Raw genomic sequence first — 15,760 nt, forward strand, 5'->3', positions numbered from 1 at the left:
TGAAGTGTTCTGGAAGAGTAAAGCGTAAAAAAAAAAGACTCAGAGCATAAATTTAGCTGAGTGACTGACGGGTGGACTGGGACATCAATTCGGCCTTGGCATTCCTCCGTCGGGGGTCCTCACACAACACCTTTACTATGATGCGTCCAAAACGCACCACCTCACAGCCGGTGGAAGCACGTCCATCGACTATAACAGAGGCCAATTGCTACCTACTAAGATTTGCAGATATTACACGTCCGGTGGAAAGCCAGGGTCAGAATTAGAGTAGACGCCATCTCTCAGCAACTGTTGGTGATGAAACATCAAGTAATCTGCCAATTTTCTTTAGGAATCACACAGAATTGGTACTTACATTAGGAGACTTAAATATCTGGCTGGGTCACGTAGTGCAAAAAACTTGTATTGCAATAAATCACAACATAACAAATTACAACGTTCATTTTTCAGGTTGTTTCACATTTCCAGCACTTTCAGATTCATGAAACTAAACCGAGAGGTGTTTGGGACCAGTTGGAGACAGGTCACCAGTGCAGACGCTGTAGCTTTTACAGCTTTCTACACATGTCCACGATCAAATGAGGAAATTCTAAAACTCTTGAAACACAAGACATTCGGTCGCAGCCGGGTGATACCCTGGTTTAGCATGTCACCGACATGCGTGACAAACAAAAAGGACAGTGTCATTAGAATGAGCGAACAACAAAAGATGTTTAGGTAAAGTAGAAACAATCAGCTATTTTTGCTTTAACTTAGACCTGTCTGCAGTGCCGTCCTTACTCTGTCTTTGCTGCAACAGCACATAGCTCACTTTCATCATTCAGGAGGAAAACTCCAGGCTTAAGGATCCATTTCATTGTGGTGCATTTTTCAAGACACTTAATTATAGCCTTTTAGAGGAGCGCAGTGACGAGGCCCTGGCTGGTTAAGCTCTAACGGGATGTTTCCATGTTTGGCCGTGGACCAGCCGGACCGGCCTGCCAGCTAACTAATCACTGAGCCCACCAGGCTCGGCTGCAAATCATCCAAAAGATCCAGTCCACCGGCCAATCAGCTCCAAGAACACACATGGGCCTTGAAGCTACAGCAGAACCGGACGGAGGACGTCGATGGGGAAACGGCTTTGCTCCCCCTGACCTCATCGACATCTCACATCCACAGACTGATCCCAGATCACAGCAAAGCCCTTAATAACTGTTTGCGACTGAGCTGGTGACATCACCATGCACCATCAGGATCAGGACGGCACGTTCTGCGGTGTGTGTTCGTATGAGTGTGCCGCTAATTTCAGAGAGTCCTGTTGGACTCGAGGAGGGCTGTGCCCCTACAGAGGGGTTTTTGCTCTGTTTTAGAAAAGGCAGAGAACAACTTGAAACGAGATGGAGAACAGAGGGGGCGGCTGCTCGCTGCTTGTGGCAGGAGGGTAGAAAGAGTGGGTGGGAGGAGGGGTATGAAGACAATTTCCTCCCTGCTCTTATTGCTCTGACTGTCTGCCGCCTACAGCCTTCATGGAGGTCCCTAATTGAGATCACTTGTACTTAAAAATAGGAACAAAAAAAGGGACTTCTGCGGGCTGGAAGACGGAGAGGAGAAAATGAGGCAGTAATACTGTATGTGATGAAGGCTGCCATTAAAGAGTCCCAGTGATAGATGTGCGTCGAGAACTCTCTCTGCCAGCGAACCACTGCACGTTGACGTGTCACACACCACCTGCTGTCATTGTGCTCGTGCAGGAGTGTGCAGGTCGGCCTTTTCTCTGAGTGTGTGCTGGTGGTGTAGGGTGACAGAGCCTGGGGCTGAGATCAGAGACAAACGAGGAGTTCGGGGTTGTTTTTTAAAAGCTTTTCTAAGCGTTTTTTCAGTTTGTTTTTTCCAGAATTGTAACCAAAATCTTTCAAATCTGCCAAGCATTGTTGGCAACCCTTCAGCCTTTTATATCATTAGCTCTCCTGTTATTAGACTTTCACTTTAATTCAGCAGCTAAATCAATCACACACTCCTCGTTGCAGCCTTTCCTTGACTCGGTCCCTTGGTGCCCCGAGAGTTGTGAAAGTTTCCCTTCAAATCATCTGTCAGTCAATCACGTACGATCGTCCCATTAATCAAACAAGGACCCCAGCTCCTTGGAGACCAGTTGTTTGAAGGAAACAGTGTGTACTGGACCACAACTGGGATCAGGAACGCTGCATGGAGCGTTTTTCTTGGACCGAGACCTTCTCCAGGTGCTAAAGACAATACAGACATTCGGGCTTGGCTGACATTCTGCTTTACACTTTTCCCTTCCTCTGTGTATTTCACTGGTCTACTTCCTCTCTGCAAACTAGCCGACTAATATCAAAATATTTATAGTACATCTGCAAGACGTGCTGTTCTCATGTGTCCAAGACCGCTTAGCCTTGTGCAGATCATGCGAGACAAAGCCAATACCAGATTCAAAGAGGAGTGTTCCTTTCTGACGTCCGTGCCCGTGCAGGATGACTAGAGATGATTTATGTGAGTTAAGGACACAGGAAAGACAGATAGAGTGACTACATGGCAAAGAGAAAGCAAGCAGTAGCCCAGACTAGCACGCGCAGGGGAGCTATCGGCTCTCGCTCGTCCAGTTCCTGGGTTTTGGAGACCATAAGAGAAGGCAAGGCCTGGAATGAAGGAGGAACAGGAAGGAGACAGGAGGAAAGGATATTTATGTACATGGAGGTAGAGTGGAGGAATGTCTAAGAGCTCTGGACCCAAACTGATGTAAAGAGGTATGGAGCAGGAACTGACAGGGGGGTGTTCTGTCATGGATGCTCAATTGCACACAGACATAAACATTTAACCACAGATGAAGTAAAACCAGCCCCATGTACGTTTTTAGTCCGGGCATTTAAAGTCTGAATAAATTTACCATCTGTTTTACTTGGCCAACTTCACAGCTCGGGCATCCTGAATGGACTTTTATTGTAAGCAATCCCATGAAGAATACGAGGCCTTTGCTGCGTTATTTCTGGGAGGTAATCAACACCAAAACTGTCATTATGTCAAGCGAACGTGTCCAGCAATGTGGCAACAGCCAATCAGATAAACAGACGAGCCAAACCGGCCAAGACGTGCATCCAGCAACAGCGTCCGAGTGTTTGTTCTCCTTTTCCCGCAGGCAGTCCAGGTCAAAGCGAGTCAACGACACCCAGCCTGAACTCTGCAACCTTTAGTCTGACATGCTGATTTCAGTTCCAAACCATCGAAACGCCCCAGAGAAGATATAGGGAGCATTTCGCTGGCTGTGTCTGAGGCTCGGTGTGCTGAATGAGTTAAGCTGAGTAAGTCATGACTGACGCAGTGCTCTCACAGATTGGCATTCGCCTTAAACCTTAGCCTGTAATTACCCTGAGCCCATTAGCAGACTGGTCAAAAATGACTCACATCAAGGTGGGCGTGTGGAGGAAAAATGACAAGTGGAGCGGGCTCACTTTCATAGCCTCCAGCCTTAGATGTCCTCACATAAAATCAGCAACAGACATCATTGGAAAATCACCCAGTCAGTGAAGGAAAACATCCTTGAAGTTTGAGGGGATTTTCCCGGGAGATAAATGAATATCGACCAATCGTTTGACCTCTGATCCTGTCTTTTCCATACATAGTTATTCCAGGGGCTGCTAGGGATTTCACGTTCCGTCTGCCCTGCCCTTAGCCAAGGCTGAGATGACGCCAGCTTTATAGTGTCTAAATTGGGTCCTGAAGAGAATCTCATCAACTTCTGTGTCCCATGAGGAACATTAATTATGTTGTGAAACACTGTCCCTCTCTAACACAATCTCTTCTGTGGTGTTGCATTATGGCAAAGCCCAGAATTCGAACGTCACACACGTTAAATATCCCTCTCTGGCAACGCCGTTGTTGGGATGTGGTCTCTAGCTGACAATTAAATTGTCCTCTCGGAAAACACTCTCTGGGAGCGCGAGATTTATGGAGAAATCATTTTGCGAGAGCTGATCATCTTAAATATTTTAACTGGCTTTTATGGCGTCGTAGATCACTCTGCTCTGTTCGGGCGTTCTCAAGAGACCAAAAGCTGTCCCCAGTAGTTGCAGAACGCATTTACAGACAATTAAAGAAGCTCTAAACAATCCAACCTGCTTCCAGTGAGGGATGGCTATCAAAAAAATTAACATAAATAAATAAAAAAAGGGACAGTTTGACATTTATTCCTGCAGAACCAAGTAGAAAACCACAAATCCGTGTTGTGTTGCCAAATGAACCGTGCTCAGGTCACACTACCGCTCCCTGTAAAGAAAACCAGAAAATAGCTGTAAACATTAAACCTTGTTTACATTGCAAGGGATTCTTTTTGATCAGTAATAGCTTCACACTGTGAGCCTGATGATTGGGTAATATTTATTACAGGCCCTTGGGGTGTGCTTCCCTCTCAGTCTTTTTCCTCTGTCTATAAAACCTCCAACGCTCAGGTCGACCGGCACGGGAAAGCGCCTGCAACCAGACTGCATGAGTGCGTTTAACGTGTGCCTCTTCCATGTGCACGGGTCATGTGTGCATATGTGTGTGTGGGTGTGTTCGCTCAGCATATGTGTGTAGCAGTAAAGGGACTGACTCTGAGACTTTTGGTTAACCAGACTATAATTTGGAGGCTCCTGTGAAGACTCCCAGCAGCATCGCACTGTTTGTTTACCAGCGGGAGCGACTTGGCCGTTTCTGCTGCTTCTGAAGGTCCAGCAGGAATTGTGTTTCTGTCTGGCCGCACGTAAGAGAAAAGTGTTTATCTGTGTGCGATTACGAAATAAACCTTTTGGATTTTAATGCAAATGTGGAAAAACGTTTGTTTTTAAGTTGATTTTTGAGGGTTTTTGTTTATTGGGCTGCACGTTGGCACACTTGGTAGTACTGTTGCCTCGCAACATGAAGGTTGCTGGTTTGAATTCTGAAAGCATGGAGATGAGATGTTCTCCCAATGCATGTGTTTGTCTTTGTGTCCCTGTGATGGATTGGAGACCTGTCCAGGTTGTCCCCCACCCAGAGACTCATGGCGTTAGGCATCAGCTCCCCACTTTCTGTGTACGAGTTCAAAATCTTAATTCAAGCACTTTTGAGAACTTTCGCTTCCTTTTCGAGTGAAAGTCAGCGTCATTGTTCTATAACCACTTTCAGGCACTTTATTAAAAATTCAAGCACTTTCAAAACCTCCACAATAAGAGCTTAATAAATAGCTTCCTGAATGGCCTCTGTTTAGAGAAATAGAGTTTACGTCCTTCTAGACTCACGAACAAACAGCTGGTCCGAGTTCAGCCAAGATAAAAGTCAATTGAAACATCTCCAATTTTCATGATGTAAATATTAAACAGTCATGTTTTTGTAATGTTTACAGTTATTTAGAATCATAAATATCACTACCAGCATATAAAAACATCTTAAGCCGTTTTTACAAAACAATGCCACGAGCTTGCTACAACGCCGCGGCGGCATCAGGGAGCCTCAGGTCGTTTTTAAGTGGTCAGACCATGGTGGTACTGTGGCGCAATCGTGTCCTTTTTATAAAAGACTAGGTGATGGCGAGGGTACGGGGGCGGTCCCCGCGCTGCCGCGGACTTCTGCTTATCTTGGACATAAGTTGCTTTTTATTGCGATTGAAGTTGCGACGGTTAAGTTTGCAGCGCTCCAGTTTGCCCTCTCAGCTGATTTTGTTCAAAAAGCAAAACTTACGGCCCGTGTTTGCTTTCATTTTTAATTAAGTTGCATTAACTCCCCACATCGTTGCGACACCTCCCTCTGTCACGCCAAGGCATAAAGACAGACAGTTACTGCAATCTTACTCCAAGCGAGGCAGAACGAATGCTGCAAAATTCGCTCACATAAGACACACAGTTGGGTTAAAATAATGCCAGTTTGCCGGCAGTGTGTCTCGTACAAAGGGCTTCATTCTCATATTCCCTCAGAGATGCACTACAGTGATCATTTTTGCTAACTGAATGCACACTGTAACAAACAGAATGTTGTATTTACTCATTTGTTATCGACAAGTTAATGTCAACTGGTTCGACTAAACCTAGTTGCTCAAACTTAAAGAGAAATATACATTTAGTTTTAACATAAAAATGTACATTTAAGCAACTAGGTTTAGTGGAACAAATTGATATAACTTGTAGGGATGAGCCAGATGCTCATTCAGACGTGTATCCGGTACGGATAAAGCATTTTTGACGAGTACGAGCATGAAACGAGTAAAACTCGTAAATATCTGTAATCGTGCTGGAGGAAAATCCTCATTGGGTAACTGACTGTCTTCATGCTCTGTGATTGGCCAGTCAAATAGAGCGCCCGCCCCTCCCTACACACAAAACTCTGCACCGGGAGCTCAGTCCACGTCCGGTCCATCCACACACACACACACACACACACACACACACACACACACACACACACACACACACACACACACACACACACAGTAACGGATCGCTCTGTGCTTGCTTCACTGTTGTTCACGTTTCTTCAGTACTCCCTAGGTTTTCTTCAGTTTGCCTCTTTTTAAAGTTACTTAAAATATATTTAAAGTTACTTTTTTCGTAACGTACGTGGTGCATATTTGAAAAGACAGAGCTGAAAACGGCTCGTGCTGCGTCAGTCACTGCCTTCGCTCCGGTCGGGGTTTTTTTCCTCTCTCTCTCCTCTTCCTCAGGATCCACTCCCTCTTTCCCACTCTCTCTCTTTCTTTACGTTTTTTAATCACAATTGTCTATTTTTTGCTCATTTTAAATATATTTTAATCATTCTCTAAATTCTTTTTTCTATTTTACATGTTTTGTTTTTGTGAAGCGCCTTGTGATTTTTATCTTGAGAGGTGCTATAGAAAAGACCTCTCTCTCTCTCTCTCTCTCTCTCTCTCTCTCTCTCTCTCTCTCTCTCTCTCTCTCTCTCTCTCTCTCTCTCTCTCTCTCTCTCTTAATTAATGCACTTAAATATTAATGTTCTGATTTTATTAAAAAACTTGTTCTGTAATAGTTTCTTTACTATTGTGATCAAAAACATTTAATCTCAACTCTGAGGCTGCTCTGTAAATAGTTTTCAAATAAACAATACACATAGCAACTTCTGATCAGACTTAAAATAACATATTGGTTAAACTACACCCATTTCCGGGTTAGGCCACGCCCACTCCGAGTACAGACATGGAGACAGATAATTTAGATGGTTGAACAGATGCAGATACAGATACAGATAGTGGTGTACTCACTCATCCCTAATAACTTGGTAAAGTTAATTCAACATTTTATGTTTTGCACTGTAGATGAAGTTTGTGAACAATTTAAATATTTTGCAATATAGGTAGTTTTTATTTACACAAGCAGCCCTGGCCAAGAAAAATGTATTTTGTTGCTGCTGGTGACATTTACACTTGCAAATAATCAGCAAATAATCAAATGAATCAACCATACAAGTCAAATTTAATTACATGAGAAGGGTAATTAAATAATGTTCACAAAACTGTAGCTGTTTTAAGACAGCAGAGATTAAATTAAATGGGTCCTGTCAGACTAGCCGTTAGCTCATGAGTTATGTAGGACGTAAACTCTTTTTCTCACACCAGAGGTAATTATTTTCATATAATAAAGTATTTATAACTTTTACACAGAAGCACACTTCAAAATCATCCAAAAGTATCTCTTTAAGGATTTTATAGATTCAGCTTCACTCTGATGTTCCTCGTCGCCCTGTTTGCCTCAAATATCATACAGAAACAACATTTTTGAAACGCCAGTTTTCTCACACATAGGAAAACTTAATGATCAAAACTTCAGGAAAAGAGACACCCATGCATTAAAAAGTGTTTGTCAGCAAAATCTGACTGCTATTTTTGTTTGTGTTGAGAGTAATCCTCTCCAGAGACCAAACTACTCGCTTTCTGTCCCTACTGGCCTCTTTTTTTTTTCCCTTTTCCAGTAATCCTCCTCCCAAGCAGGAATAAAAAGAAAACAATGCAATTCAAAAGACCGGAGTTTGCAGCCTTTCATTTAGCTGTAACTTTGAATCATCTCTGCTCTGCGTGAGCTGTTTTCAGTCACACACACACACACACACACACACACACACACACACACACACACACACACACACACACACACACACACACACACACACACACACACACACATCTAAGATTCTATCACGAAAGAGGAAGAAAGACAGGAGGAGGAGAGGAGCTTTCAAAATATCACTCTAATAAAATATTCCTGCTCCTCTGGGATCCTCCGCTGCTCATTCAGCATCGGGGTTGGGAGGAGGGGGGTGGGGGGAGTGGAAAAGACCTGTCTATGTCCAAAACTGGGGGGGGGGGGGGGGGCTGTTTCCTTTGGGGTAAAACATGAAATAAAATGAACAGAGTAGCAATTGACGAAAACTTTAAACTGCTACGACAAAATAAATAAATAAATAAATAAATAAAACAACAGCAACAGAGGACTGTACGAGCGAGCAGCTGTCTGTGTGAGTGACGGCATTCAGATCCTGACTGAAAACCTGCTCCAGCAGAGATCACACGATAACCCACGTATTTCCACTTTGATCAGCCTGAGCTGCTTGTCGCAGCGGTGCGACTGGATTGTGTGTAAACTGGAACAGCTCAGGGATCAACAGGAAAAATAAAAGTTCTTAAAAAGACATCAGTGAGAGGGAAATGCTTTCAAACATGTAGAGTGTAACGCGGGAAGTTCATTGCTGTTCAGGCAGAAATTCAGAACTTTTGTTTTCTCCCAAAAGCAAAATCTGTGCAGACTTCAACAAAGTTGTGACAAAGTAAAGTAAGTGCTGTGACTTTATTCAAATCTCCTTTAGGATTCACAGAAGGAAGATTCCCATGGTGAGGTATATAAGGATAATAACAGGAAACACATTATTTGTATTTTGGCATTTTTAAGTCACATGACTTTACATCAAAAAATAAAACAATGTATTTGTCTGATTGCAGTACGTAAAGTTATAAACAATAATCATCTCACCAAATGTCTGTAACTTCCTAAAGGGCTTCAGTTTTAGTTACATGCTAGAGGATTGATGAGCTGAACGCTAGTCCGAGCAAAGCCAAGACCAAAGGGTGTATCTGCCTTCTAGAGGGGACATAGTGTGATTTATTTCTTAAGTTATAATTGTTCTACAGTCAGTAAAAAAAAGTGTTTATGCTCTAAATCCCTCCCTCATGAAGTGATTTCAGTAGTTTTTTCCCTGACATTTTAGTACCTTCCAGAATGAGCTGTTTCAGGGGCTCTGTCACTTTAAAAGAAAAAGCTGGTGCTTGCCACAACCACCCATCCCCTGAAAGGCTGCTATAAGCTGAGAGGCTCTAATATCTTGGAGAGGCTTGGAGTAAATGGTAAATGGTAAAAAAAAAATGGTGAAATGTCCTGTATTTGATATAGCGCCTTCTAGAGTCCAGGAAGGCGCTTTACAACAACACCAGTCATTCACCCATCACACACTGGTGGTGATGAGCTACATGTAGCCACAGCTGACCTGGGGCGCACTGACAGAGGCGAGGCTGCCGAGCACAGGCGCCGCCGGTCCCTCCGACCACCACCAGCAGGCAAAGTGGGTTAAGTGTCTTGCCCAAGGACACAACGACAGCGACAGACTGAGCGAGGCTCGAACCTGCAACCTTCCTATTACGGGGCGAGCACTGAACTCCTGTGCCACCGTCGCCCCAGAGTAGAGACACACTTCCTCCAGCCTGGAGAGGTGGTGGTAGTGGTGGTGGTGGTGGTTGGTTGGAAGTGGGGTGGGGGGTTGGGGGGGGGGGTGCTAATTGTGATGTCACAAATGGGAATGGCTTAAATAGATTCATGATTCCTAAAACCAAACATTGACAGAAAATGGATGGAAAATGTCCACAAATTCTCATTAGATTTGACCCTTGGTTGAACAGGAAGTACTACATTTACACATTGGTGTTAGCTGCATTTTGGGCGAGCTATTAGCTTCTCACTATTAGATGCTAACTTTACTTTCCCAACTAGAGGTTGTTCGGGGTAAGATAATAATTATAACTCTTGAACAGAAAACTACATTTTAAAGTGCTGGAAATATTCCTTTAATATTGTTCAAGCTAACATGGACAACTAGCAACAAACAAGCTAGCTGTGCATTTGTAACCTTTTGTAAATGGTAGAGCGTAAACAGCCGCCATCTTTGAATTATTTAAGCCAAATTTGTGACCAGTCAGATATTATTTTAAATACTGATATGCATAATAAAAATGAATGACTAGAACGTAAGTGAAGAGTTTTAGTTGTCGTACTTCTACTGCAGAGACTTTCATCTAAAGTGTCTTTAATACATTTCCTTTGATGAAATAAAAACCTTGACTCTTCATTTATCATCACATCTATCAAAAGCTTTTTTTCCCTCAAAAGTATTTTTTCCTTGCCTTTCTGGAGGCCACTTTACAAATGAGAGCTACCTTTCCCGGCTCCTCTCTCCAGAGACTTGTCAATATCAGCTACACGCACCATTCAAAGATCAAAGACTAAGCATCCCACTAAACACACCTCCACACACTGCCCCTGCCCCCTTTTTGTGTCTCTGGGGTGTATTTCATTTCAGTGTCTCTGAACGCATGTTGAATGAATCTCCATGCTGGCTTGTTTGCGTGCCACAGGTGGTGTGGCGCTGGTGACTCTGATTATTGTGGTGACCGAAAGCATCACCGCCCCATCGCGTTTGTCATCAGCCTTTTCCTGAACGCGTGGGTGGGAGGAGAAGGCTAAAGGAGTACGCAAAGCAAAGGAGACAGGAAAAGACCACTCTTATGGTGCCGTATAGGAGGAAATAATCAGTTTAGTTAGAAAAAAACTCTTTCATGTTAGCTAATAAATATGTAGCTTTAACATGAAAGAAGACCCCCCCCCCTCCACACACGACCATATTTAGCTGCACCATTAAGGGCTGGTGTGGGTGTAGACGGGTGGGTGGGCTCTCTGATATTCAGGTGTGTTTGATCTGTTGTGTTCACACCTCAGCGCTGGTAGGGGCGGGGCGAGGCGGGGGGCCCCATGCGTGGGCCGGTAATTCGAGCAAATTAGGAGATGGGGCCTGTGTGCTATTAATGACACCCCATACCCTCTGCTGCGTGTCCACCTATTGTTCCCTCCCCTGCACACACCTTCCTTTTCTTCCGCTGCCCCCAGTCCCATCTGTGCCTCCTGCTCCTCCACACCCACCCTCAGCTGCACCGTACGGGGAATGCACACACATAAACATGCCGTGCACATGGGGGCGGTAAGAAAAGAGGAGGGCGGGGGGAGGGAGGGGGGGATTGGTTCCAGGTGCCAGTTTGAGTGAGAGCATTAATCAAGTGGACAGATCTTCCTGTCACAGACACCTTCACACACAAACACACACTTTACCAGAAACTCCTCTGTCTTATCCCAAATCACCGTCTAAAATTATTACATTAATTTTCCCACACTTTCCACAGATGTCCAGTTTCTCTTTCAGAATAAGTCTGAATTTTATACAATTTAATCATCTAAAATCAGAACGTCTTTTATATTTCTTACTATTTGCTGTGAGTGAGTGTCAGAGGATCCCACATTCCTTTCCAGATTAAACTAAACAAGGTAAAAAATAACTCGGCCCCTTTTGGCTCCAGAGAGGAGCAGAACAGATACGTCCTTGTGTGGCGGCCACATTCTCACTCACGTCGTTACGAGCTAAAACCCCAAACACGAGGGCGGCTCAACACCCTATATTTCCTCCTGACAGAAACACGGCTGCGTGTCGTTTTTTTTGCTGAGGAAACGGGGATGTTCTGCTTTCCTGTGGTTTGAGATCGCTATATCAGGCTCTCCTCAAAGACATGCTCTGACGCTAATAACTAAAATCTAGCAAGATTAAAGGGAGAGAAGAGCTAGGTAGTGTTTCGATAGACTGAACCGGTTCCAAGATAGACCAATTTTCAAAGTGTTAGGTAGTTACTTCCTCTCTGAGGGCTTATATCGGATAACGGTAATTCGCCCAGCATGATGCTACGGTAGTGGGATGAGGATCTTGTTAAGTGTTAAAATAGCACAGCGCTGCATTAAAAGCTCCAGCGGTTAAGGCATTAGCACCAAGTGACCTTGAAATAATTAAAAAAAAATCATAGATATGTGAAAGGGTTGAGTTTATTTTCACCAATTCATGAAAAATGATTAAAAACTAAAGATGCAAGCAATCGTTCTTTTATAATGCTGTAACTGCTTCTGCTGCAGCAGTGCATGCTGGGATAAAAGGCAGGAAAATACACCAGGATCTCTGGTTGTTGCAGGCTTCATGTCATAAGTATTAGTGTCATCTTGTTTGGATCTACAGTACACACACACCCTCACACCTTGGCTCATAGAAGATCATCAGGGGGTCTTTTGTTCCCTCTTCGGGGGGAAACTCCCACTGCGTTTAAATCTGGGACTCTCCACCATTTGACCTCAGAACTGAAGAAGCCTCTCAGATGAGAGGTGAAACGTCTTCAAGCAACTCAAAGAAGTCCAGACGCTTTTCTTTCAAGCTCATTAGACTACAATGACCTGGATGACTGAGAACCTTCACAGACATACTTCTACAGTACAGCTTCCATCCTGACAGAAAATGGGCCAAAAACAGTCCACGAACCAATATTTTAGGGTCAGATTCCAAACTTTCTTTAGTTTTTATTGGCATAATAAAATCAGGCTTGTGACTTCTGTCTTTATCCACATTTGTTTGTTTCTAAATAATAGAAATGACAAAAAAAGCTTCCTCTTAAATCTGTATTTTCCCCTGACACTCTCATCCAGACTGTAAGCACTGAGTGGAGTTCCTGTTTTGGCCACCACCAGCCTCCCGTTTCTACATTACACTCAGATTAATCCATCTTTGATTAAACTATGATCACATTAGCACTCCAAAGCTCTCTGATTACCCTCTGGAGTCACTAATAACCACAAACACAAACTGCCCCGTTTTCCTCCGTCAGACCGACCCCGTTGGGATTAAACAGCACGTTTGCCTCAGAGGTACAATTAAGCAAAGCTAAATAAAGTTCCTTTGAGCCCACGAAATGAGGGAAGAGTCTTCCCTGCACAGTAGCAGCCAGTGAATGGCTCCGATTTTTCCCCTCCGGCATTTTCAAATGACCTATTGATGAGCGGGCTTCACGTCTCTCGTGTTGGCTGACTGAGGGTGAGGGATGTGAGGGGGGGTGAGGAGAGCAGAGGGACGATGTCTGGTTCACTTTTAAGATGTCTCCAAGAAGCAGGCCTGTGGTTAGATCTAAGGCAACACTTATGCAACAGAAGCTGCCTTTCTCAAACGCATATATGGTTTCCCTGCAAATTATCGAAGATTTTCTTTTTGGGGGGGAGAGTTTTCCGCCCGGAGTCCAGAGATATTCACCCACATCGCCCTTTTGATTTGAACTTTTCCTTTTAAGCATTTTTTTTGTTTTTTACTGTTTGTGCGTGACTTTATTAAACGATAATTGCTGCCATGACTTAATTGTCTATATGTAATTAGGGGAAGAGAGAGAGGGAAAAAGGCACATAAATGTTCCGGAGAGGCACGGTGGTTGAGTGGGTGCCACACATGTTGTAGATTATTCTGTCCTCTCCCATCTGATCTGCCAGAATGAGTGGATATATAAAAGAAAAAAAAAAAGATGTATTCGGAGCGTTTTAATGAAAAGTGGCTGGCGTAAATGCCAAGGCAAATTTTAATGAGCCCTCTCTTTTCTCAATTAGAAATGTGTGCCTGCTCCCTTGAGTCAAAATCAATTTATTATTGAGTCCGGCATTGAAAATGTCCCAAATAAAAACAAATATACAGAGTGAAGTAATCAGACTTTAACAGAAGTATCTAAGGGGGTGGATCAAAATGGGACATGAAGAAAATTCTATTTTTATTTAAAATAAGGGAATTTCTGAACTTTTCAACCATTAAAACATTTTTATACCTTTAAAATCTTCTCATAATATAAATTCTGACAGTTGACAAAAATATTTTTGCTTAAACTGGTCGTGCTGACAAATTCACAGCTCAGATGTCCACAAACGGGTCACTAAGGTGTCATCCATCAACACGGTGAAGGCACTGGCTGGTGGTTAAAATCCCGAACGTCCGTGTAAACCTGCTCTTCCACTCTCGCTGTCTGCTTTAAACTCCACAAAGCTTTTAATTTCCTGACACGCCGCTCCTCTCCTCTCGTCCTCTCGGGACCCCCGAGACTCACCGAGAGGTCAAGGGGTTAAGGTGCTAATAGGTGGTGGTGATTGTTAGAGATCGCTCACTTTCTCCGCGGCTTTTAGAGCTCCTGCAGGAGCAGGAGCCACCCGGAGAGGCTGAGTCGGACCACGAAGTGAACTGCTTTTCAAGAAAAAAAAAGTCTTTTAAAGGTTTGATTTAGACAAGAGGAGCAGAGAGTAAAGGGAGGAAGAGGACACGGATGTTAGATTAAACCAAGCCTGTCTATTTCATGTGTGAAAAGGGTAAATGTTTGAATTAGGGGGGAGAAAAGTTCACGTGGTAAAGCTAAAAAATCATTTATTTTACATCTGGAGTGGGAATTTGCTGTCACAATAGAAAACAGGACTCTTGTTGGTCTTCACAGGTAGTTTAAACCATTAATTGTTCACTGCTACTGTTCAAATAAAGTCACTTATATATTTCATATATATAAATATACAGCAAATGACATTTCTGTGGGAAAAAAATCCAATGAAAAAACACCTCTTGTGTTTCCAATTACATGTGCAGAAGCCATAAATCAAAATAAAGTGACTGTTGTAAATTTAAATCCTTCGACACGGATCAGCTTCTTACTCAATCTAAATTTATGTCAGCCGATTACGCGAGCCCCGGCGGCGGTGGAGACTCCAACCGATTAATTAATGACAGCGGCGTGCGATCGTACAATTTTAGGAAACGATTATAGATTTCTCTTGGCAAACTAATCGATAGATACATCTACTGTTTTCACAACCGAGACACCAAACACACACACACGCACACACACACACACACATACACACAGCCCAGTAGATCTCCACATCTTGTTTCAATGCTCAACTGTAAACTATCTTCTGTGGCGACTGTTTACGTCTGTCAGAAATCTCGCCCCTGCTTTTTGTTTTTGGTTCCGCAACGCCATGACTTTCTAAATCGTGGAGAGCGTTGCACAAACAGAAGGTCTCCCTCCTTCAGGGAGATTTATAAACATCACATAGAGTAAATCTTATAGTGTCGATTTTTTTCTTCTTCCAAGTTTCTGGGGGGAGTTGGTGCTCCACGAATAGTTTTGATGATAGGTGGGTCCATCTTCCAACACAAGTGCCTTGCGGCGACCTTAGCTGATCCCTATCCGAACCCAAAACCTTCAATCTGATCCGAGATCTTAATTGGTTTTACACAAACGCATCAGCATCCCAGCGCGTCCTTCACGTGACCTGTGCCCTCTGACTCAGTTCAGCAATCGGCCAAGTGGTACTCACCCCAGAAGAAGTTTTGCTGACAGGTTGTCACTGTGCTGAAAAGGCTGTTAGATGCCATAGCTGCCTCTGGTTCCAGCAAGCCCCACTTTTGTTCCTCTGTGGTTTCTGTGACCCTTGACACGTCCTAAACCAAGAGCATGCAGCGTGTCATGAAGAAGGGAAAAAAATGGAAAAGCCATCCACAAGACATGCTTCTACATATCAACTATTTGGATGACCACAAGTAACAACCAGGTTTGGTTTATAGAAAAAAAAAATTGCAGAGGCAAATATCGCCT

General features: G+C 43.5%; 1 protein-coding gene across 2 annotated transcripts in view; it reads right to left on the reverse strand.

The window, feature by feature from the left end:
• Nucleotides 1–15,760, reverse strand: part of runx2b (RUNX family transcription factor 2b) — a 59,752-nt gene that overhangs the window by 43,345 nt on the left and 647 nt on the right. For both annotated transcript variants that reach the window (XM_015948180.3, XM_015948178.3), the window contains exon 2: nucleotides 15,483–15,606. In XM_015948180.3, the coding sequence (XP_015803666.1) occupies nucleotides 15,483–15,540 (58 nt within the window). In that variant the 5' untranslated portion in view covers nucleotides 15,541–15,606. The remainder of the gene's footprint in view (nucleotides 1–15,482; nucleotides 15,607–15,760) is intronic.

The sequence above is a fragment of the Nothobranchius furzeri genome, chromosome 2 (assembly GCF_043380555.1).
Source record: "Nothobranchius furzeri strain GRZ-AD chromosome 2, NfurGRZ-RIMD1, whole genome shotgun sequence".
Classification (NCBI taxonomy): Eukaryota; Metazoa; Chordata; class Actinopteri; order Cyprinodontiformes; family Nothobranchiidae; genus Nothobranchius; species Nothobranchius furzeri.